We start from the raw sequence: 21,588 nt of genomic DNA on the forward strand, positions 1-21,588 counted from the left end.
TCATTGGGTGTGCCTCTGTCGGAGGACACTATAATCCACCTTGTTGCTTTTGATTTTGTCTCTAGATTGTATTGGCTTCCTGGTTTTAAAGAGGGACACTAACAATCTGGTTTAGCTAAAGGATTTGGTGTTTAGAGCCCTCCAATGCACTATTGCAATTTCAGCGTTTGTCAGTATTGACAAGAATATTTGCTTGTGCTAAGTATTAAATAACAATACTTTCTAAGTACTGACCACATTGTGCCCCTAGCATTCAGTATGAGAATTATCAAATCAAATGCTTTGAAAGATTGTTATTCTTTCATCACTCGTTTAACATCTACAGTAGCAGACTTTGCTAATTATAGACCGCATTTTGTATTTTTGTTAATAATAATAATAATAATGATGATGATAATAATAGTAACACATATTGTCATTAAAATTAATAGCAACAAGCATATTAACAAGCAAAACCTTTCATTTACAGTCATTTCATCCATGGCATGCTACAATATAAAATCTTAGTTTAGAGTTGCTACTATTCGTATTTTTGTGATTTTAAAAAGAGTTTAAATATTGCAATAAATATATAGACTAGCCAATAACCTTTTCATTAGAATAAAGACATAACATAAAGAAACATTTCTGGTACGGATCCCTTGCGTTTCATTTCATCGACTAATCAGTCGTTTTGTTATTCGTCCAATAAATTATATTCTTTATGCTTTTTTTCATGGTGAATCTCTGGTGTGTGTGTGTGTGTGTGTGTGTGTGTGTGTGTGTGTGTGTGTGTGTGTGTGTGTGTGTGTGTGTGTGTGTGTGTGTGTGTGTGTGTGTTTGTTTTAAACCACATGCACTGTGAGAGCACGCTCTACTGGTATCCTACTTTGCAGGGTTTATCTGTTATTAATGGACTCTTTTCTCCTTTGATAGCATCCCTAAAAATGGAGAAGGTTCTGCAGAATGTAGTGGCCATGGTGAAGGATCACCCAGCTGGGATCCCCCTTAAAAAGTTGGCTGTGTTCTACAGCCAGACACACCACAAGAACCTGACTTTAACCTCTCTGGGCTTCGACTCTATGTCTAGCTTGGTGGCCTCTCTGGACAGGGATCTGGTTGTGGAGGAAGAACTGGTGCGTCACAAGATCCACTGCCGCTCTAGACGGACTGGAGCTGGGGCATCAACAAGAGAAGACAGCAAGACTATAGAGGGGGTTTTGGAAGCTATAGTGGCCATGGTGAAGCAGCACTCCGCTGGGATCCCCCTGAACAAGCTCTCTGTAACCTACAGCCAGACGTACCACAAGAACCTGACTTTATCCTCATTGGGCTTCAATTCCCTGGCTAGCCTGGTGGCCGCTCTGGACAGGGATCTGGTTGTGGAGGAGGAACGGGTGTTTTATAAGTCCCATCAGCGTGGTAGCTGCGCCGGAGCTGGAGCATCAGCAAAACCTACAGAAGAGAAGTTTGAGAAGGTTCTGGAAAATGTTGTGGCCATGATGACCGAACTCCCAGATGGGATTCCTCTGAAGATGGTGGCTAGAGTCTACAGCCAGGTATACCGCCACAACCTGGCCTTAGCCTCTCTGGGCTTTCAAACTATTTCCTGCCTGGTAGCATCTTTGAAAGGAGATCTAGTTGTGAGGGGAGACATGTTGTTCCATAAGAGCCACCAGCCTCAAAATCAGCCAGTAGCTGGGAAGCCAGCGAAGGCCACAGAAGACAACAGGCCCGCAACACCACAGAGAACTGAAACCCCTATTGGGAAGAGTAGCGCTACCCCAAGTGCTACAGTGCCTCAGGTGTATGCCAACTCTCATGATGTGCCTCCCACTGCCTCTTTCTGTCTCCCGGTTAAACCACTCTTTCCTGCGTCCAAGCCAGCGGAGAATTTGACCCAGCAGCAGCTGTACCAGAGGGTCATAGAGGTCAGTTATGAAGACAAATATATTCACCACGAGTATTTTGTTGTCAGGTTGTGTTTTTCTCTGTTAGCATTGCACTCATTTAACTTAATGGACAGTTCATGTTTCATCCAAACGTGTTGCTAAAATGTGACAGGAACCGATGCACCATGACGGAAGGAAAGAAGACTTAATAAGTAGTATTTCACAATGGCTAGACATGGGGTTAAGAGTAGGGTTGGGTACTGAGAACCGGTGCCAGTACCTACCGGACCGAAAAGCAACGAAGATTTCGGTGCTTCCTTCCGGTGCCTGAGCCGATTTAAATACTTTTTGTTTTTACACTACTCTGTAAAGTTGCACGGTATATAGATACTAAAAAGGTAGCGCGGTGCCCGCACGCTAAAAACGATTATTAAAATAGCGCGGATCAGAGCACACTTGCTGCTCTGCTCTCTGTCTGCCTGCCTGCAGAGCGGGGATCGAGGGGGCGGGGCTGCCAGCACTCACACACACACAGTGCGTGCACACAGATATCGCTGGAGACACGAGCACGAGCTTTTGAACGTCCGTCCTCGGCTTGATGGAACAAATCTCTCCAGTTGATATTAATGATGACGTGTAGTCCATTATAATACGGGTAGATCAAATCAAGCATTCTGATTGGTTGAGAGTGAGTCACGAGGTGTAGTTTATTCAGCCATAAAGTACTGTACAGCCTGTTTACATTTAGAGCGTTCCTTATCAGTGCGCACTTAAAAATAACAGGTAGATTTAAATTGCGCGACCGTTAGTTGTCATTTCAAGCTTGACAGTTACAAAACATGTTGGTGTAAACTTTGATATTGTAACGTCCGCAGTAACGACTCAGACGTTGGTTTCCTTAACCTGCAGGTGTATTGCTTGAGTGTTCACAGTATTGCAACGGGGCTCTTTGCTATCAGTAACGTTAGCTCAAACGGAACAGCTAACAAGCTCACGTAGCTTCCCCCACACTACCATAACGAACGACAACACACACGCCACTTCCTCCCTAAAATGAGATGAGGAATGAAAAGGGTTTGACCACAAAATTGTGATAATTTCTAGTGAGAGATAATTACGTCGGTAATTTCCCGACGCGAGGCAAGTTCTGTAAACATCATGGAGGAGAAAAATGACGGAGAAAAGATGGACAGAAGCAGCGAGAGCACTTCTTTACATCGGTGGCTGCGTGTCTTCCTCCACCTGCTTCCAACCGTCAGTTTTATAGTCCCGTATGTGCGTCCCGTACGTGTATGGCGGTTGGTATGCAACTATTATTACAACTAACTATTTTCTCTGTTGCTGAAATGCGATACACAACGTTTGGTGGCTACAACTATTTTGTGCTGAAAGGGAGCTTACTATTACTATTTATAAAGTCGCAGGTACCCGTATTATAAAAGCAATAAGGTACTCGGGGCAGTACTGTGTCTACAATAATGTACAGTTCAAGGGTTTGCTAACAACTCCCTTGAACAGTACATTATTGCACGACACAGTACTGCCTCTCGTACCTTATTGCTTAAGTAAAGCAGCAGTTTTAGGATCCAACAGTTTCTGAGTTCTGTTGCACACGGTCCCATCAGAACACCTGATGCTTGTGTCTGTTCTTTTTTTAAATATATATTTTTATAGTTTGAAGTTAAAAGGTTTGAAGCTGTAGTTTGACGTGTATTTTGTATGTACTTATTTATTTATATCTATAGTATACTTTAAACAGTTAATAATATTGTTCAATTTGAAGACAAAAATTTGCCTTGGCAATAAAAAAGTATCGGTTCAGGCACCGTTTAGGCACCGGTATCGTTTTAAAAGTATCGGTTTAGCACCGGTATCGGAAAAAACCCAAACGATACCCTTCCCTAGTTAAGAGTCCACAATGCTACTAAGGCTGACGCTAGCTTGTTAGCAAGGCAAAGACCTTTAAGTCTTTGTAACGGGTCAATAATATATAGTTTTATTTGTTAATTAGGCTCAGTAATATCCCAAAACAGCTGGGCACTAGTTTTAGAAAACATTATTCTGGAGGAAGTTGTGTATTCGATCGAGCAGGATAAACCGAAGGAGTCACCTACTGTAAGGCTTCAAGTAAGATGCCTGAGAACCAACCCTTCACTAGTTCACTGATAATGTCAATGATTTAATGTGAGCACCACAACATTTTCGTAACAAATATCCAGCTAATAACTCGTTTATGGTGGTAGTTTGTATTTGGATGTTTGAGCATGTCTTTAACATACTCATCTAAAAAGTGACCTTTGACTTTTACAGCATGCAAAGTCATTTCCACTGTCTACCTTTGTACTGTATGTAAACCAGCTGGCCAGTAAATGTTTCTGTATGTGTTCCAGGTGATTAACAAGTACCAGTTGAGTGCTCCATCAATGGAGCAGCTCCAAATCTGCTACTTTCAGCAGTTTGATGAACAGCTTCCTATCTCGCAGTACATGTCTCTGTATGACAGCTGGGAAGCTTCTGGCCCTAAGACGCTTCCCACTCAGTCTGAGCCAACAGCAGATCCCAAGACTGTTGTATTGCAGACAACTGCAGGTAGCCAATCATGACAGCATTCACTTTCATACATTAAAACAAAGATTGTCACTTCCGTAATTATAAAACCAACATGTGTTGACATGTCTTTCCACAGTAGCACAGGATCTTGTGAGAAAGCCTGAAGAAGAAAACCTGCAACAGTCCATTGTGTCCAACTTCCTCTCTGACTCAGACTTCCCAGTGCTGGGGACAGATGTGAGCTCGACCAAAGAGAAGAAGAACAAAATTAGAGATGCGCCCAAGAGAGAGGGCAGTGCCCCCATCTTTAGAGAAGCCTTTCATGCCCAGCTGAGAGAGGTTCATGGAGCTAATATGCGGGCAGTAGAGGCTATGGAGGAGGATGAGCGAGATCTCACAGGCAGGAAGAGGAACAGAGTCCTGGATCAGGATTCAGTAAACAGCCTGATGGAAGATGTGATACGAGACATCTCTGCAGAGGGAGAGCTGGTCACCAAAGAGAAGGTGAGGGGGAAGTGACTGCTGACACTCCTGTCTGTAGGAGGTAAATAGGAAGCTAGAGCCGGCAGGTCATTAGCCTAGCTTAGCTTAGCATAAGGCCGAAGCAAGGGGAAACGGCAAACCTAGTTCTATCCAAAGGTAAAAATATATATCCACTCACCACCACCTCTAAACTGTAACTAGTTTAGTTTAATTCGTTCAACTCTGACAACAACTTCATGGTGATGACAAGAAAGGGAGTCACAGGGCCAAGAAATAGTTCCAGCATGGTACTCTGTAATAAACTATAGCTTTTTATACTCACATCCTGTCCATCAGCAACCATCAGTCTTGTTTAACAGCTATTAACTTCAACAAAACAGGTACAATGTGAAGTTTATTTATTCACTCAGTGTTTTTGGGAGGAGTCGCTGTAGTGTTTGTTTTGCAAAAGGACACACTTATGCGCAGGAGCAGTTTTCACTGGCAGGTGTAGGAACTGTAATACAGGTACTAGAACAGCAAATGCAAGAGCAAAGTGACTGCTAGTGAACAGTCATGGATGTAAACAACACATGCTTTCATGGACACCACTAAAGACAGATAGGGGAATGTTCTGGAGATCTAACATTGGCTCTTTCAGCTACTAAACGGTCTTTCACTCGCATATCATATTTACTTATTTGCTGCTGAAGTTGGTGAAACAAACCAATGCCCTGCATCTCATTTCTCTTTTCCATTGTCCTCGCTGTTTCCAGGTGATATCCAGAGTGTGCAGGCTGATGCAGATTCCCTCTTTGGAGGGCAGGATCAAACCCTGGACGTTGCCGGCTTTAAAAGACCTTCAATACGTCATGAGAGAGATCAACATGTTCATAGAGGTTGGCACATGCATTTTCCAATACTTGTTTTGATGTGGATGTTTGGTTGCTATTGAAGTATTCTCTTTTTTTGTCAGTCTAGTGCAGCAGTGACATCCATCTGTACCTTGTATGAGTTGGGCCAGTCGCTGGCTGGCCTGAAGGACAAGAAGCGTTATGAGGAGCTGAACCTGGGGCCGCTCTGCAAGCTCCCCCTCATCCACCGCATGTTCAAGATAGACAGCAACACCAAGGATGATGATATCCACCAGATCGAGACAATTGATATCTTAAAGGTAGGACTCATATTTGATAAAACTGGTACTAAACATTGACTAACAAATCTTGCGTTGTTTATATATTTTATTTATATAGAGCTTTGCATTAAAGCTTTACAGTTTTATATTGTATAATCTGAGTCCCTTTTTGTGTTTGGATTATTAACTGTTGAACCAACAAGGTTTATTTGATCATATGTTCTCTGCTGGATCTGGTAAAAGGCAATGAGCCAAGTTTCACAGGTATGTTTTCAGATGATTTCACATTAATTTACTTTTTCTTTTATAGAATAATTTTTTTACATTTCATAATTCATCAAATTTTTATTTGTTGGCATAGCTTTAATGTACAGCGAAAAGTATCTATAGCTACATAACAAATCAGTTAACTGTTAAAAAAACACGAATCCAAATCAGGACAGGTCATGAAAATAATTGAAATGACCTCAAGGGGCCATACAACAATAGATCCATGTAGCTGAGGTTGCTTCAGCAGTAGGAACCATGGTGAGCACCTTGTAGATGACAAAGGAAGCTCTCTCCTCATGCCTCTGTGGGTGAGAGTGTGGATGGAGCCACCTCAAAGTCACGTTTTTGCAGACCATTGATCTCTGTATTGTGAAAAAAATGTAGTTCAAGCCCTAGTTCTATCTCATCTGAACTTTTAATTATTTTACCTGAATGTGTCTACTCTGTTTCCTTTGTTTAGCAAATCCGTGTGTTTAGGAGGCAGCACAGCCAGCCAAAGGTAGACCTGGCTGAGTTTATGAAGTATCTGACCGACCACTACAACTGTGACTCTCCCTACGAGCTGGGTGTCAGGATACACAGCATCGGGCTGCCCATAGCGGTAAGAGACGACCTGCGGCAACCTTCCAAGGCTGTTTGCTCTTGAGTTGTGTAATAGTTGCATGACAGTGTCGCTGATATCGTTTTCACCTTATGAGTCAGTGTGGGAGTGATCCTGACAAAATAATATTCTGTCTGTCTGTGGAAAGATTGCATCACCATGACTGTATCACAACTGTACTAGATACAGTCTCAACTGTATCTTGTACAGGTGCAAGCAAAGATGTGTAGTTGAGATCAAAATGAAGGCAGAGTTAGAAGACATGTGTGGTCAAAGGTCCTACGCTGGAAATAGGGAGGTGGGAAGTGTGCTATTTTTTTTTTAAACATTTTTATTTTGAACTTATTTTCCTTTTCCCTATATGTAATGGAGTAAATCCCTTCAACAGTAGTATTTCACTTCTGTAAGAAATTCAAAGTCACTTTATTCAGCAAGTGTCAAGTAGGGTTGGGTACCGAGAACCGGTGCCAGTATGGCACCGGTTCCAACACGTCCGGTACCTACCGGACCGAAAAGCAACGCAGATTTCGGTGCTTCCTTCCGGTGCCTGAGCCGATTTAAATACTTTTTTTTTACACTACTCTGTAAAGTTGCACGGTATATAGATACTAAAGGTAGCGCGGTGCCCGCACGCTAAAAACGATTATTAAAATAGCGCGGATCAGAGTGCACTCACTGCGGCGCTCTGTCTGCCTGCATGCAGAGCGGGGCTCGAGGGGGCGGGGCTTCCAGCGCTCACACACACAGTGTGTACGCACAGAGATCGCTGGAGACACGAGCACGAGCTTTTGAACGTCCGTCCTCGGCTTGATGGAACAAATCTCTCCAGTTGATATTAATAGTGACGTGTAGTCCAGTAAAGCAGCAATTTGTAGAATCCAACAGAGTCTGAGTTCTGTTGCACCAGTCCCATCAGGCCACCTGATGCTTGTGTCTGTTCTTTTTTTAAATATATATTTTGAAGTTAAAAGGTTTGAAGCTGTAGTTTGAAGCGTGTTTTGTATGTACTTATTTATATCTTTAGTATACTTTAAACAGTTAATGATATTGTTCAATTTGAAGAAAAAAAATTGCCTTGGCAATAAAAAAGTATCGGTTCAGGCACCGTTTAGGCACCGGTATGGTTTTAAAAGTATCGGTTTAGCACCGGTATCGGAAAAAACCCAAACGATACCCATCCCTAGTGGCAAGCAGGACACAGGATCTTGGCTTGGGTCTTAAGGAGTATTCACCAACAAATAGCCTAAACTACACACACACAGTAGTGTTCACAGCTATAATTTTATGCTGCTTTCACACCAAAAGCAAAGAGACGTTTTCATGAGATTAGATTGCATACAAAGACAATGCAAAGACGCGAATGGATGTGAGCAATGCGTGACGCTGTGTTGCGAAAGCCTCTCAGCGTTGAGATGCTCCGCCCGTCGTCCCTCCCGTCCTGCCGTTGCTGGTTCATTGTCTTTAACGTAACATAAAACTCCCTTTCTTCTCCTCCACTCCTGTCCTTTGTTCTCCCTCGCCCCATCTCTGTCAGCTGGGCAGCAGCTTTGGGCCCGACTGCCCTACTGTGTATGGGAATTGTAGTTCATTCACCAGATGCCATGATGGGTTGTAGTCCCTACTGCAACCACTGGGAGGGGATGTACCTCGTATGGATGACACTCCCTCTCATGACATCACAACGTTCAAAGCAGAAATAGTGTTTATTTCTTCCATGGTGGATGGAGAAAATGATAACTTATTCCTTCGCCGGTGCGAATAATGCGAATAACCACAAAAAGTCCGTTGAGTAAACTTGCACGGGTTAAGCAACACGAACATTCACTTTGCTTTTGGTGTGAATGCAGCATTACTGCTGACTTCATTCTCACTGCCACACACTCGCTAACGTCACACACAACCTGCACACAGTTATTCCTTTAAGTAGTTTGTTCAACACTATTTTAATAATTTGAACATTTATAAAGACATTTTCCCAATGCTATGGCCTGACGGAGTCAACTTGGGTACAGCGGGCTGTCGACCTTTCGATAAGACCATGCTGTGTTTGTATATAACTCTCAGCTTTTTTAACGATGCTTCTCCACCCCCTTCAGACCATACTGAAGGTGAGTCGATGTGAGCACGCCATGTTGGAACAAGCCAGGGAGCTCATCCAGAAAGAGCTGGAGGAGGAAACCTACGAGCGGCTGAGAAAGATAAAGAAGAGCGTGTTGGAGCCGGTGCAAGGAGCAGGTTCCTGCTCCTCCACAGGCAGCCTAGACCTCAGGAGAAAGTACGCCTCCATGCCCGCAGCCGAGGTATCGCTGGCAGTCTTCTCAAACGCAGAGGGAGTGTTCAGTCCCAAGATGGCTAAGGTGGGTTCTACACACTGACAGCTGTATTCCATTAATGAATCCGATGCTAACTCAGAGGCATCAGAAGAGCTGGCTCAGTGGCAGTGAGAGTTTTGTGTCCTTGAGGGGGGAGCAAAGAGTTACAGAGCTGCTCTCCAGTGCAATAACAAAATGTCACATTTAACCCTGAGGTTACAGTAGTTTGGGACTCTGACATGGCTTCATTAATTCATCTGCGTATGTCTTTTTTGTGAATGTGTGTGTGTGTGTGTGTGTGTGTGTGTGTGTGTGTGTGTGTGTGTGTGTGTGTGTGATGCGTAATGTGAAAGTGATCGCCCTCGGGGAACAATAAAGTGCTTCTTCTTTCTACTTAATCTTTAAAGAATTCAAATAAAAGGTTAATTTTCGCCGATGAATACTGACTAGCCCGACAGTAGATTTGTGGGTTAACTCTTTATGACAGGACATCTACTTGTACATGTTCTGAAATCTTTATGCAACTTATCAAACACAGTAGGCATTTTTAATCATCATGAAGATGACATTATTATAAATCAGCAGGATCCAGATGATATCATGAACACCTTCATTCGTTTATCCCCCATCTGTTCCAACATATCCTGAGATGTTTGCTGACCCAGAAGAGTTCTAAACACAGCAAAATAATAAGAAAAGAGAAAATACAGGCTGAGGAAATACAGAAATACAGACACCACACACTTGTAGTGGTTCAGACAAGATATTTTACTCAGTAGTCATTTCTGATGTTGTGTCAATGAGTCAGGCATGTGTCTGTAACACATGCCTTTTGTTTAACTTCCAATCCAGCACGTCCAGAACTTCCTGCTGCAGGTGTCGGGTAACCGGCTGGCAAAGGCTCTGTTCCAGCTGGCTATCTGTGGAGGCTCACTGGCCGTCCCACTGGACCTGGTGCCCAAAGACAAGTCATCCAACAACACAGAACAAAACAAGAGTGAGGACAAACTCACCACCTCTCTCCCCAGTGAAGGTATTACTGCAGGATATAGTGTTTCTGCCTCACATATGAACTAATCTGATCATGTCTCGTTCATGTTAGTCTATGATTTACAGCCATTTCTGTCTTGTGTCTTTCAGCCAAAGTGAAGCAGTACCTTAAAGACAGCCTGTCCTCCCAGAACACAGCCATCACTTTAGCCCACGTGGCCACTTTGGAGAAGAAGTTGACCAAACACTTCCTGGTCAAAGATTTCCTCTCTTTAGAGCAGGGCAACTTTCTGGAGTTCCTGGCTAAACATGTTCAGGTATCATCTCTAAGGCCATTTATTTTACTGTTAACCCTCAGAGTCTGTGTATTATAGATCAGAAATCAGAATCAGAAAACCATTTAATTGCCAAGTATGTTTACACATAAAAGGAATTTGTCCTGGCGGAAGGTGCATGACATTTAACAATAAACATTCAACGATAAACAAAAAACAGAGTGCAATATAAAGGGAGCATGAGTATTTACAATTAGAACTACGGAATATAAAAATTAAGATTGAAATGTAATGATCTACGTGTTTTAGAACTCCTCATTTTGTCCTCAGAGATATGATACTAATTCATCCTGTATGTGGTTGTGTGCAGCTGCTGCAGGACACACTGGGCTCTACTTTGCTTCTGGGCAGTGAGAGCATGAAACTTGCAGGCAGTGGTTTCAGACCCACCAGACAAGACGTGTTTGAGTTCATCACGCAGTGTGGGGACATAACGTCCACTGATCCAGATGAAGTGAGTCATTTAAAGGCACACACAACCGGTGCGAAAACACCTACACTTTTAACCCTTGTGTTGTCTTGGGGTCAAAATGACCCGTGTACGAGTGTATATGTATGTGTGTTGATGGGTCATTTTGACCCCAAGACAACACAAGGGTTAAATAAAACACAATTCATCCTTTTCCTGTAGAGTACATGTTCTAGCAGGTGACAGGAACATTCATATTCACCTTCCTGTTCCCAGCTCTCCCACATTGAATCAGCACTGAGAGCCCACTACAGGATCCGGGACAGTCGGGACCTGGGCTACGGCACTCTGCAAATGCTGGCTGGCCTGGTCAAGCGTCAGAGAGGGCTGGCTGGGGGAGGACTGAGCCAGGTCTACTACGAGTCTGCCCTGTTTGCCAAACACAGCACATTAAGGTTAGCAGTTTTTATCTTTAGATGGACAAAATAAGGAGGATGAAGATTAGAAGAAGATGCATGGGACGATTATCCTGGCCTAAATAATTGCGATTAACAATATGATCTCGATAAGCATCAAAGTATGTCCCTCTAAAACATGCAGCAATCACTCTATCTTTTTTATATTGAACTGTACAGAGAACAATGATGAATGTGAAATGTGTCATTGGTGATAAAGCACAATGCACTCTGATGCACAGGGTTTAACAGCAGCATGATGATACAGAATATCTCCATGGTCAAGGACAGACATGAGAGTTGACCTTTCGTTCTATACCAGAAGCCGAGTCAAACGTTAAATATGATTTCTAGTGTCTGCTGTCTAGCCACAGTCTGTGTGCCAGTTTTAATGGCAGGAAAGTCAGTGCCACTGGTGGAGGTGGACAAAACAATGTACTTTGCCAGTTCTGCATTTAAAACTAGTCTGTGATTTAAGAAGTGTTGATTGGAAAGCATCAAAGACCAGCGCAAAACATCAAGCATATTCCATATATAGGCATCCCCAACATGTAACTGAATATGGAAAGTGTTGTCCTTGTCTATTTACTCCTGTCCCCCACATTGCCCCTGTGAACAGTGCTGAAGGTGGGGGTGAGGCAGTGGGGTGCCTCGGAGAGATGTCGAAGGCCCAGGCCCTGGCCAGCTTGCTCTCCTGCCCTCTGCTGGAGGATTTAAGTGAGTGGAGTCAATGGGAGCTGATCTTCAAACCCCTTCATGGCTCCCTCAGAGATTTCATCGAAAGAAATGCAGGTAGGAGTTTGTGTGCCAGATCATTTCTAGATAAATGTTAATGTTAATTCTGTTCCTCCAAAAATGGCCATTTCAATGGAAGACAAATGAGGAAATGAAAAATATTAATGTCTTTGTGGGGGAAAATGTGGTTGGTTTTTGTATACTAAAACAGCGAATACAGGCCTGGCAGCGTTGGAGGTGAAACCAGGTTTGCTCCTCAGGATCACCACACACACAGGAGACAAGCATTTCTCCAGTGCCTCCATGAACCTTGACCCTGTCGGAACAGCTGGCCACCTCATGTCCATGGTAGTAGCTGATGGGATCGTCAATGCTCCCACGGCCCTCTTGGCCAATCACATGCAGAGCTCCTTGGCAGCAGCTGTGGCTAAAGAAGGTAGTGACGCATCAGGGCTGATCGAAGTTCACCTTGAATAATACATCGTATTCCGAGTGCAGCATGCGTGTGTCATCATTACTAATATGATATTTGTATTCCTTAGATTTGTCCCAGGCTGAAGATGATGTGTCATGTTATAGCAGAGTGGCCAAATTCCTCTTGGCTTGTTTGACACGAATCCCCACGAGAACCTGCCAGGCTCTTTTGAAGCAGGTCAGTCCCGCTACACCGGAGAGTTCAGGATCATAAAATATACCTTCTGTTATTCTGGAGAGAGGTTACGCTGAAGGATGTTTGAGTAAAGAGGGTGGGAGCAAATGGATGCTGTTAACATCATCCCATAGCTCTTTGAAGAAGGCTCAACAAGAAATAGATTTTATTTCTTTTGATGTGTCGAATGTATAATTTAATGTAATTTTCCTTCTTCCTCCACTTTTTTAAATCAGTTTTCACATTAAGAAACATGATAGACAATGTGTATGCGTCTGGTTTAGGGTAAATACATTTTATAGCAAATGTTGAAAACAAAGAATACTACAAATTCACAGCTCCTCAAGTCTATATGTAATGAAAGGTTATCCTTAGATTATCCTTAGGGTCTCATAGAGCAAATCTTATCTTCAGATGCAAAAATTGCAAAGCAGTTTGATAGAGGGAGGGTTAGCCTGCTTCCACTAGTCTTCTGGCGAAAAGAGTGACATGAGCGCTACAGTTAGACTGTTCCTCAGGAATATGACCCTTTTCACATTGGAAGATTTAGTTCTATTGGTCTATCACATTTCTTGGATAGGGTTTTCTACATGTCTGCATCTATTACAAGAATCATCAAACGATGGACACAGATTTCGGACTTTAGACGGATGAAGTTTGTGTGCCATCTTGAATTGATTCAGACCATGTCCAGCACATACTGATGAGGAGAGTTTATCATCTGTACATCGTACACTCAGATAAGCCTCTCTCTGTGCAGCAAGAGAATAATAATCAAAATAAATCCATACAGATGTTAATATTTGAGTCAAGAAGTTGGTCTTAACAGCTTTATTTAGAAAAGGATGTAAAGGCACAGTCTCTCCCACCGAAGAGAAGTTATTATGAAATAAATACATGAATATATTGGGTAAAATACAAAATGAAACAATCTGTACATTTATTGAAGAAATAATTAGATTTCTGTTTTTATTTTTTAAGTTCCCTTCTTCAAAACATTTTTTTTTATATCATAAAGGTGTTTCATTTATACATGTACTTAGGAAACAATAAGTCCAAATAAAACACCGGCAAATTATTTTTTCATGTAAGCAGACTCATGTAAGCATGAGTCTGCTTACATGAAGGTTTCATATATATATATATACTCATGCTTACATGAGTCTGCTTGCATGAAGGTTTCATATATATATATACACAGATATTGTGTCTGTCGGAAATTAAATATCTATAGGCTGCTGTTCAGGGATTGCTGGACATAATCCTGTGTGGCTACGGGCCCAATTCAGAACATTTCTGTGTGTCCTTGTCCAGAAGAGTGGGCAGCTTTAGCCTGTGAATTTAATCTGCTCGCCTAAATTGCTGAGGAGGTGGTTATCAGTTTCACGGTTGTCATGTCAACCATTTTTTTTACCGACTGCAGTTTATGTTAAAACTCTCCTCTTCACATTAGACACAGGATTAAAGCTAATTGCAATTAGGACCACATAGTTTCTGATTTGACATCATTCCTGAAACTGTGTTGAACGACGTGCTTCTTTGTTGTAACTCTTGATTAACAAATGATGTGCATGTTCTTGCATCAATGTGACTTCCAGGTGTTTTTGGAGCCTTTCTCTCTGGTCTTGGGACAGGCCAAGACTAAACAGGTCCTGATCACTGTGGCCCAGTCTGACCCGAGGCACATGAACTGTCTTCATCGGCTGGGGATCCTCCTCGGCATCACGGATTGGGTCAAAGACTACCAGAAAAAGCTGAACCCACAACGGATCCAAAATTGCAACACGCACACAGCACCTGTGGAAGAGGCCAAGGTCAGAATACTAGTCAGAAAATAAAGTAAAAACAGTCCTCTCATTGGTTGGGATGAGTCATAATAAGTCTCTAATTAACGGTAACTCCATGAGTAGATTAACGACATGCAGTCTGGTTTGTAGGGCGACCCACTAAAGAAATGTTAGTCAACGAAGACCGGAATGAGCAATTAGTAGATTAATAGGAGGCAGCCCTACTCAGTTGTGCAGCCAAAGACGCCACAGTACACAGTTCCCACAACCCTCAGTGATTTCCCCAGTTGTACTTTCATATGGCGGCTCAGTGGTGGGCAGGTTCGTCCTTCATTCAGAGGATCGACGGTTCGAGTCCCGGCTCCGCTAGCCCATGTCACAATGTGTCCTTGAGCAAGACACTTAACCCTAAATTGCGCCTACGGTGTGTGAATGTTAGATAGTCCTGATGTGGCACCTTGCATGGTAGCTCCTCTCATCAGTGTGTGAATGAGTGAATGATGTCATGTAGTGTTAAAGCGCTTTGAGTGGTCGGAAAACTAGAAAAGTGATATACAAGTACGGTCCATTCCTATCACACCAATAATTTTAGCATATCTATTTGTGAATCAGGACCGAAGAGTATTTGGAGAAAGTTACTGTGTGACAAAGTCAATGGGCTACGGTCATATCCATGTGCCAGATACTCAGTCAACATGTCATATCCCCGGCCTCTTTAGTAAAACAAATGTTCATATATACCCAGCGTTTTTGTCACGTTTTAAGTTCTATCTTATCTCATTTTCAAGTTGGAGCTGAAAGTTGTGAACATTCACAACTGCCATCCCAAACGGTTTTTGTCCTCTTACCCTACATATTTCAGCTGAATCTATGAGCTGTTGTTATTTATAACTTTAATTTCTCTAAAATCTCTGGCAGAGCTTGCTGAGGTTGTCAAGAAGCCGGGAGCATATGAGATTTGCCCTGAGATGCTGAAGGCGCTGGACATTCAATGACACGCCTCTTCAGTGACTCATGGAGGTCGGGGACAGTGCCTGTTAAGTGGCAGACCAGGACAGAGAGCGTGGTCCAATTATTCACACTGCTCAGTCTCCCAGGGAAAGTTTATTCTAATGTGCTGATAGGAGTAGTTTGCCCACCTAGTCTACATAGTCTTATAGAAGGCTTACGGCCTGTGTGTGGGGGCTACTGAATGTGGGGTACCGGGTTGTAGCTACGAGCTGTCCAGTCCAAAGATAACCAAAAGTGAGAACTGGGTCTGTGTACTCGGTTGTCTGGTTAGGGGACCTCAGAATTGTGTCTCTGCTCATTTCAGATAATGATGTTTAGTTTGCTCATATAGAACGTGAATGTGAAGCGGTCGGGATGAGAGTCAGTACCTCCAAGTTTGAGGCCAAGGTTCTCTGCTGGTATTACACCATCACTGCCCAAAGTGAGGGAGTTCAAGTATCTTGTGTTCTTGTTCACGAGTGAGGGTCAAATGTAGCGTGAGATGGACGGACGGGCGGTTTGGTGCAGCATCAGCATTGTACCGGACTGCTGTAAGGCCAAGCTGATTTACCAGACCATCTTTGTTCTGCCCCTTCACCCCATGGCCATGAGCTTTTGGTTGTGAAGGAAAGAATGAGATTGTCCCCACGACCAGGCCCTGGATAAGCAGAAGATAATGGATGGATGGTTTCTTCTGATGGTTTAATAGTTTAATCAGCTTGCCCCTGCATCTTGTGCGTACACTGATGTTTTATTGTTATTGCCTTAGCTTAAAATGTTCTTCTCTTCTCTTTTTTTAGGGACTTCAGTCTAATTTGATAGATTCTGAGAGCAGCAGTCTGTCAGCTCTGAATATGAGTGAAGATGAGTATCTTGAGGATAACATAATGGACAACAGCTTTGCCTCCTCCCATCTCAACCAGAGCCTACAACAAGGTGCATTTTCATTTCACACTGAATAAGGACCTCACCAGTTATGCCTTTGATCTTTTAATTGCTAAATGCTTTATTGTAGTTGATGGCGAGCAAGACGTAGTAGTTGAAGAGGGAGAGGATGAAGAGGAGCTTTATGAGTTGTCCGCACTGCCTAACGGAGAGACATCAGACATCAGCAGTGAAGCTGACGGAGGCCAGGACAAGGAGCTGTCAGAAGTGTCTGATTCTCCCAGCTGCCAATCTACGTCAGATGTCCAAAGAGCCATAATTGAGGACATCAGGTTTGTTTTCATACCACTCAATGTATGCAATGTCCACTGACATCTTATGATTTTGTTTTGCCTAAATGGCACCGTCAAAGAATTGTTGATCTATATATACTTGTTCTTCTGCCTGACAGGAAGAGTGAGTTTGGTATTGGTGTGGAATTGAACGATGCAGGCAAGAAGTTGATGCAGGTCCATCAGGACAGACTGGGCCGCAGCTTAGATCGCCTCTCCACAGAACTCTACAGCAAAGACACACACTTTGTCCTGGAACTCATTCAGGTGAATCCTCCAATATTTACTCCCGTAAAGATGACACTAAATGTTATGTCTCTATGGCTATTGGTGGCTGTGGCTCAGTGGGTAGAGCGTATTGTCCATTGACCACAAAGTTAGTGGTTTGAACATCGGCTCAAACTGTCTTCAAGCTAGTGTCCTTAGAAACTAACTTTACTGTACCCTATGCTCCTAAAGGCCAAGGCTAGATGAAAAGCAGAGGTCAAAGGATGATTGCAATAAAGTTTAAGTTTTGTTCTTTAAAGGTTTTTACTCACCCATTTTGAATTCTTGAAGAAAACCGTTTTTCTCAAATGCAAAAAGAGTAATGAGAAGTCAACAGGATACCAAATCAACACACATACAATGACAAATGTAAAGCAGTCCGGTTTTTAGCCGTGTACTGTTCCAGTTGCGTTCCATGAGGTCCATGGGGGAAGAGGGATTCCTTTATAAGCAGCGGATTTGGTTGTGGAAGAGCCAGGTTTAGAACGGTTGTTGTTCCAGTGTCAAATGATGTCTTTGCTGTGTTCCGGTTATGGAGATGAAAGGAAATGGATCTCTCCAGTTCACACCTCTGTGAAAACATGAAGGAAGCTTCGGGAACTGTAATAAATGTCTCTGCAGCCATTTTGAGCGGGCTCTGGCCCTAAAAATATGTTTTACTCCATACTAATTAAAGAATTAGGTTTTTGTAATGTTTTGATCAGCTGTAATTAAAATTCTGTAAAAGTAAAAAGCCACTTGAGATTTTCATTTACTCTAAAGATGGCTCCCAAGAATTTCATCTGCTATAGTTTAGTTTGCAATTTGTCTAATTGTGACCTTCTAACCTCTTTGTTTCCTTGTTTCAGAATGCTGATGACAACAGTTACCCATCAGAAGTTGGTGTTGTTCCAGCTCTGGCCTTTGTGGTGGAGAGAGACAGCATCACTGTTCTCAATAATGAGACTGGCTTCCAAGAGAAGAACATCAGGGCCATCTGTGATGTGGGTCGCAGCACCAAGGGCAAACACAAATATGGATACATTGGTAAGTATGTACATGATGCCCTAGATTTTGCTGGTAAATGTTGATTGCACAATGTGATGACTGAATGAATAATGACACCATCGGGATCAGGGCTCGTGATGAATGAAGTCCCGCTGTCTCTGGGACAAAAAAATAGGAACAAGGTGGATTAGAATACATTTTGGGACAAATTTAGGATGAGAATTAAAAGAAAAACATGTTTATTGCACAAGACATTTTTTATTGCGCAACCAACGTAGGAAGAGGATCGTGTCTTGGTTTTCTCAAATATCTATCGGCAGCTTTTCCCAGTAAAGAGTATCAATGTAATGTAATGTACGACCGGCATAAAGACAAATATAAAGTGCATAAAAATACAACTCTTAGTTAATTAGTGGGAGTCCTGAGCTTGTTTCTCTGCAACGAGCCGGTCCTATCTCGGGGTTCATGATGTTCAGTCTACTCCGTAACTTAAACCCTTAGTCCAGTCTACTCCGTAACTTAAACCCTTAGTCCAGTCTACTCCGTAACTTAAACCCTTAGTCCAGTCTACTCCGTAACTTAAACCCTTAGTCCAGTCTACTCTGTAACTTAAACCTTTAGTCCAGTCTACTCCGTAACTTAAACCCTTAGTCCAGTCTACTCTGTAACTTAAACCTTTAGTCCAGTCTACTCTGTAACTTAAACCTTTAGTCCAGTCTACTCTGTAACTTAAACCTTTAGTCCAGTCTGCTCTGTAACTTAAACCTTTAGTCCAGTCTACTCTGTAACTTAAACCTGCTTCACAAAGACAGGATGTTGGAAATGGAAGCAGGTTTTCAGAGCTTTTTTGCCAATCTCAGGATACTCTGCCTTGATTTTAATCCAGAACACCGGCAGAGTATAAACTTACTTTTAAGTTTAAATTTTGGGGTAACCTATCTTGACGTGTGTTAAAAGGTTAGGCACAGGCAGATGTATCCGGTCATTTTTAAAAATAAAACATTATAACAATAAAACACAACGAAATTCATGATTTTTCCTGTGCAGCCCGGTACCAAGGGACCCACGGACCGGTTTCATACACTTGAATAGATTTCCGTCTTCTTCTCTTCTTCTGTGCCCCAAGGAGGGGGAGAGACCCTGTGTTGTTGGCAAAGGAGCCAGGGACTGTGATTACGTTTCCATTTAATTCAATTCAATTCAGTTTATTTTATATAGCCCAACATCACAAATACAAGTTTGCCTCGGAGGGCTTTACAATCTGTACACATGACATCTGTCCCGGGACCTCACATTGGATCAGGAAAAACTCCCCCAATAAAGATAGTAAAAACCCTTTCACAGGGAAATAAGGGGAAGAAACCTGAGGGAGAGCAGCAGAGGAGGATCCCTCTCCCCGGATGGACAGAAGCAATATATGTCATGTGGCCAGAATGAATAACGTAACAGAGTTACAGCACATTCAATGAATATGACAGAAATTATTCATATAATGAGTAGTAGGCATGGTCCATGATCCAGATAGCCACGATCCATTAAGCAGAAAGAGGTAGGAATTAATGATCCCGATCTCTCTCCTCATCATAGGTCAAAAGGGCATCGGCTTCAAATCCGTGTTTAAAGTCACAGACTGTCCTGAGATTCACTCCAATGGCTTCCACTTGCGCTTCGACAAGACCTGCGGCCCCATGGGATACATCCTCCCCCACTGGAATGAAGATGAGAGGCCTCTGGACACACAGCTGAAGGACTTGCATCAGAACAGGTTGGTGATGGAGAAACAGTAGATGTAGTATCAGACATTTTGACTGGTCATAGGAGGACAAGCAGGTGTTTCTAATACACTCCGTCTCTTCACGAGTCCCAGTGAACCAGCATGCACAACACCAAGACCCTGAAACGGAAGCAGCTACATTAAATGGAATTCAGTCATCATTCATTTTATTATTTCCTTCAGTGCTTTTCCTACTTGACATGTCAAAATGTCTTATATAAGGCTATTTATAACTCAAACATACTTTAATATTCAAGTCAGTTCACAAAAATAAACAATCCATATTCCAAATTTATCTAACTCATTTTGTTGAATTCTTGTGGTAAATGTACCTAAAATATAAAGTACATAGCCAAATATATATATATATCGATTGGCCCTTAATGCTAAGAATTTAATTAAACAGAAACACATTTCAGAAATGTGTCATGTCATGTCATGTTTATGCAATATAACATCTGCTAAATAGCAGATGTTATATTGCATAAACATTTGAATGCATTCTGTTGGAATGTTTACATTGATCTTTCCAGTGGAATACATAACTATAGCAACAGTGTCATGAACAAGAGTGACATCACCTTATACAGCTGATGTGTAATTAAGCAGTTGCCTAATTAGCAGACATGAAGCAGCATTCATCATGTTTATGTCGTGACTGTAGTAATATGTATTCACTATTTTTTTTAGATCTGTTTTGGTCTCCACTGATCTGTTTAGCTGCTAAATGCTCCGCTATGTTCACAAGCTAGTTGTTAACTCTGTCTCATTGTCACTGAGTCGAGGACAGTGGATTTGTCACAGCTTTTTACGTTGTGGGCCATTCAACCAAAACAATGAGCTGAAAGATGCTAAACTGTTTCATTAAGCTGAGGAGAAATGCACTCCTTTTTGGTTTGGTGTTGATTAGTGCTGCTTTAAAATTATACTGTGTATGTATATGTATATATATATATATATATATATATATATATATATATATATATTATAATATAAAGTATATTACTACAGTCACCTTAAACCGGGCAGCTTAAATAACTAGCGGCCCCTCCCACTCTGGAAAGTTCTACTAGTCCATATTGACCTGTTGATTCAAAAGCAGAACACTCAATCCAAACCACTCGTTTTCTAACTACCTTATTCTCTTATCAGCTGGACCACTAAGATCTGCCTTCCTCTGCGCTCAGAGAGCCATCAGACCAGAAACCTGTTCCATGATTTGCACCCCTCCCTGCTGCTCTTTCTGCACCGCCTGCGCTCCATCTCCATCTACAATCAGGTAGCTTATGCACTTATACACTTGCTCATAATTCATGCAAACACGCATAGTTTCGTCATTGAGTTAATCCCAATACAAGCCATGAAGACTCACCTGTTCTCCATATCTCCACCACCTGCTGCATCTGTCTCCCTGCAGAGTGAGAAGCGTCTCGTGACCATGACTCGAAAGGACCTGAGTCACAATGTGTTAGAGGTGGAGCACACAGAGGGGGTCGACCGCTGGCTGGTGGTCAAAGCTACGGTGCAGCCCAAGACGGTAATGCAGACACACTAACTATTCAAATCTCTGTTGCTTCATTTTTAGGCAAATGTATCGTATCTGGTTTTCAGAACAAAAGGTTGACGTCTGTTCCATCTTCCTGTGGGAATAAATTAAATTCACTGTAGCTTAGCATTTCTGTGACGTTTGCACGTCATTACTGTTCCTGGTTCTGCTCTGTGAAAGTCTTCCCTCTCTGTATCTTGCCAAATTCCGTGAGAACTCCATCATTAGGCAGACTCTTTGTTCCCA

At 42.4% G+C, this 21,588-nt stretch overlaps 1 protein-coding gene across 1 annotated transcript in view; it reads left to right on the forward strand.

The window, feature by feature from the left end:
• Window positions 1-926: 926 nt before the first annotated feature.
• Window positions 927-21,588, forward strand: part of LOC306753349 (uncharacterized protein) — a gene marked incomplete at its 5' end in the record, with an annotated part of 44,995 nt that continues 24,333 nt past the window's right edge. The window contains 22 exons of the mRNA XM_079237219.1: window positions 927-1,910; window positions 4,262-4,460; window positions 4,558-4,925; window positions 5,660-5,782; window positions 5,860-6,057; window positions 6,749-6,889; window positions 8,986-9,246; window positions 10,054-10,234; window positions 10,342-10,508; window positions 10,837-10,980; window positions 11,212-11,390; window positions 12,010-12,182; window positions 12,337-12,561; window positions 12,668-12,777; window positions 14,373-14,588; window positions 16,361-16,487; window positions 16,567-16,768; window positions 16,888-17,035; window positions 17,884-18,061; window positions 19,610-19,787; window positions 20,949-21,075; window positions 21,214-21,330. Of these exons, the coding sequence (XP_079093345.1) occupies window positions 927-1,910; window positions 4,262-4,460; window positions 4,558-4,925; window positions 5,660-5,782; window positions 5,860-6,057; window positions 6,749-6,889; window positions 8,986-9,246; window positions 10,054-10,234; window positions 10,342-10,508; window positions 10,837-10,980; window positions 11,212-11,390; window positions 12,010-12,182; window positions 12,337-12,561; window positions 12,668-12,777; window positions 14,373-14,588; window positions 16,361-16,487; window positions 16,567-16,768; window positions 16,888-17,035; window positions 17,884-18,061; window positions 19,610-19,787; window positions 20,949-21,075; window positions 21,214-21,330 (4,746 nt within the window). The remainder of the gene's footprint in view (window positions 1,911-4,261; window positions 4,461-4,557; window positions 4,926-5,659; window positions 5,783-5,859; window positions 6,058-6,748; window positions 6,890-8,985; window positions 9,247-10,053; window positions 10,235-10,341; window positions 10,509-10,836; window positions 10,981-11,211; window positions 11,391-12,009; window positions 12,183-12,336; window positions 12,562-12,667; window positions 12,778-14,372; window positions 14,589-16,360; window positions 16,488-16,566; window positions 16,769-16,887; window positions 17,036-17,883; window positions 18,062-19,609; window positions 19,788-20,948; window positions 21,076-21,213; window positions 21,331-21,588) is intronic.

The sequence above is a fragment of the Taurulus bubalis genome (assembly GCF_910589615.1).
Source record: "Taurulus bubalis genome assembly, chromosome: 2".
Lineage (NCBI taxonomy): Eukaryota > Metazoa > Chordata > Actinopteri > Perciformes > Cottidae > Taurulus > Taurulus bubalis.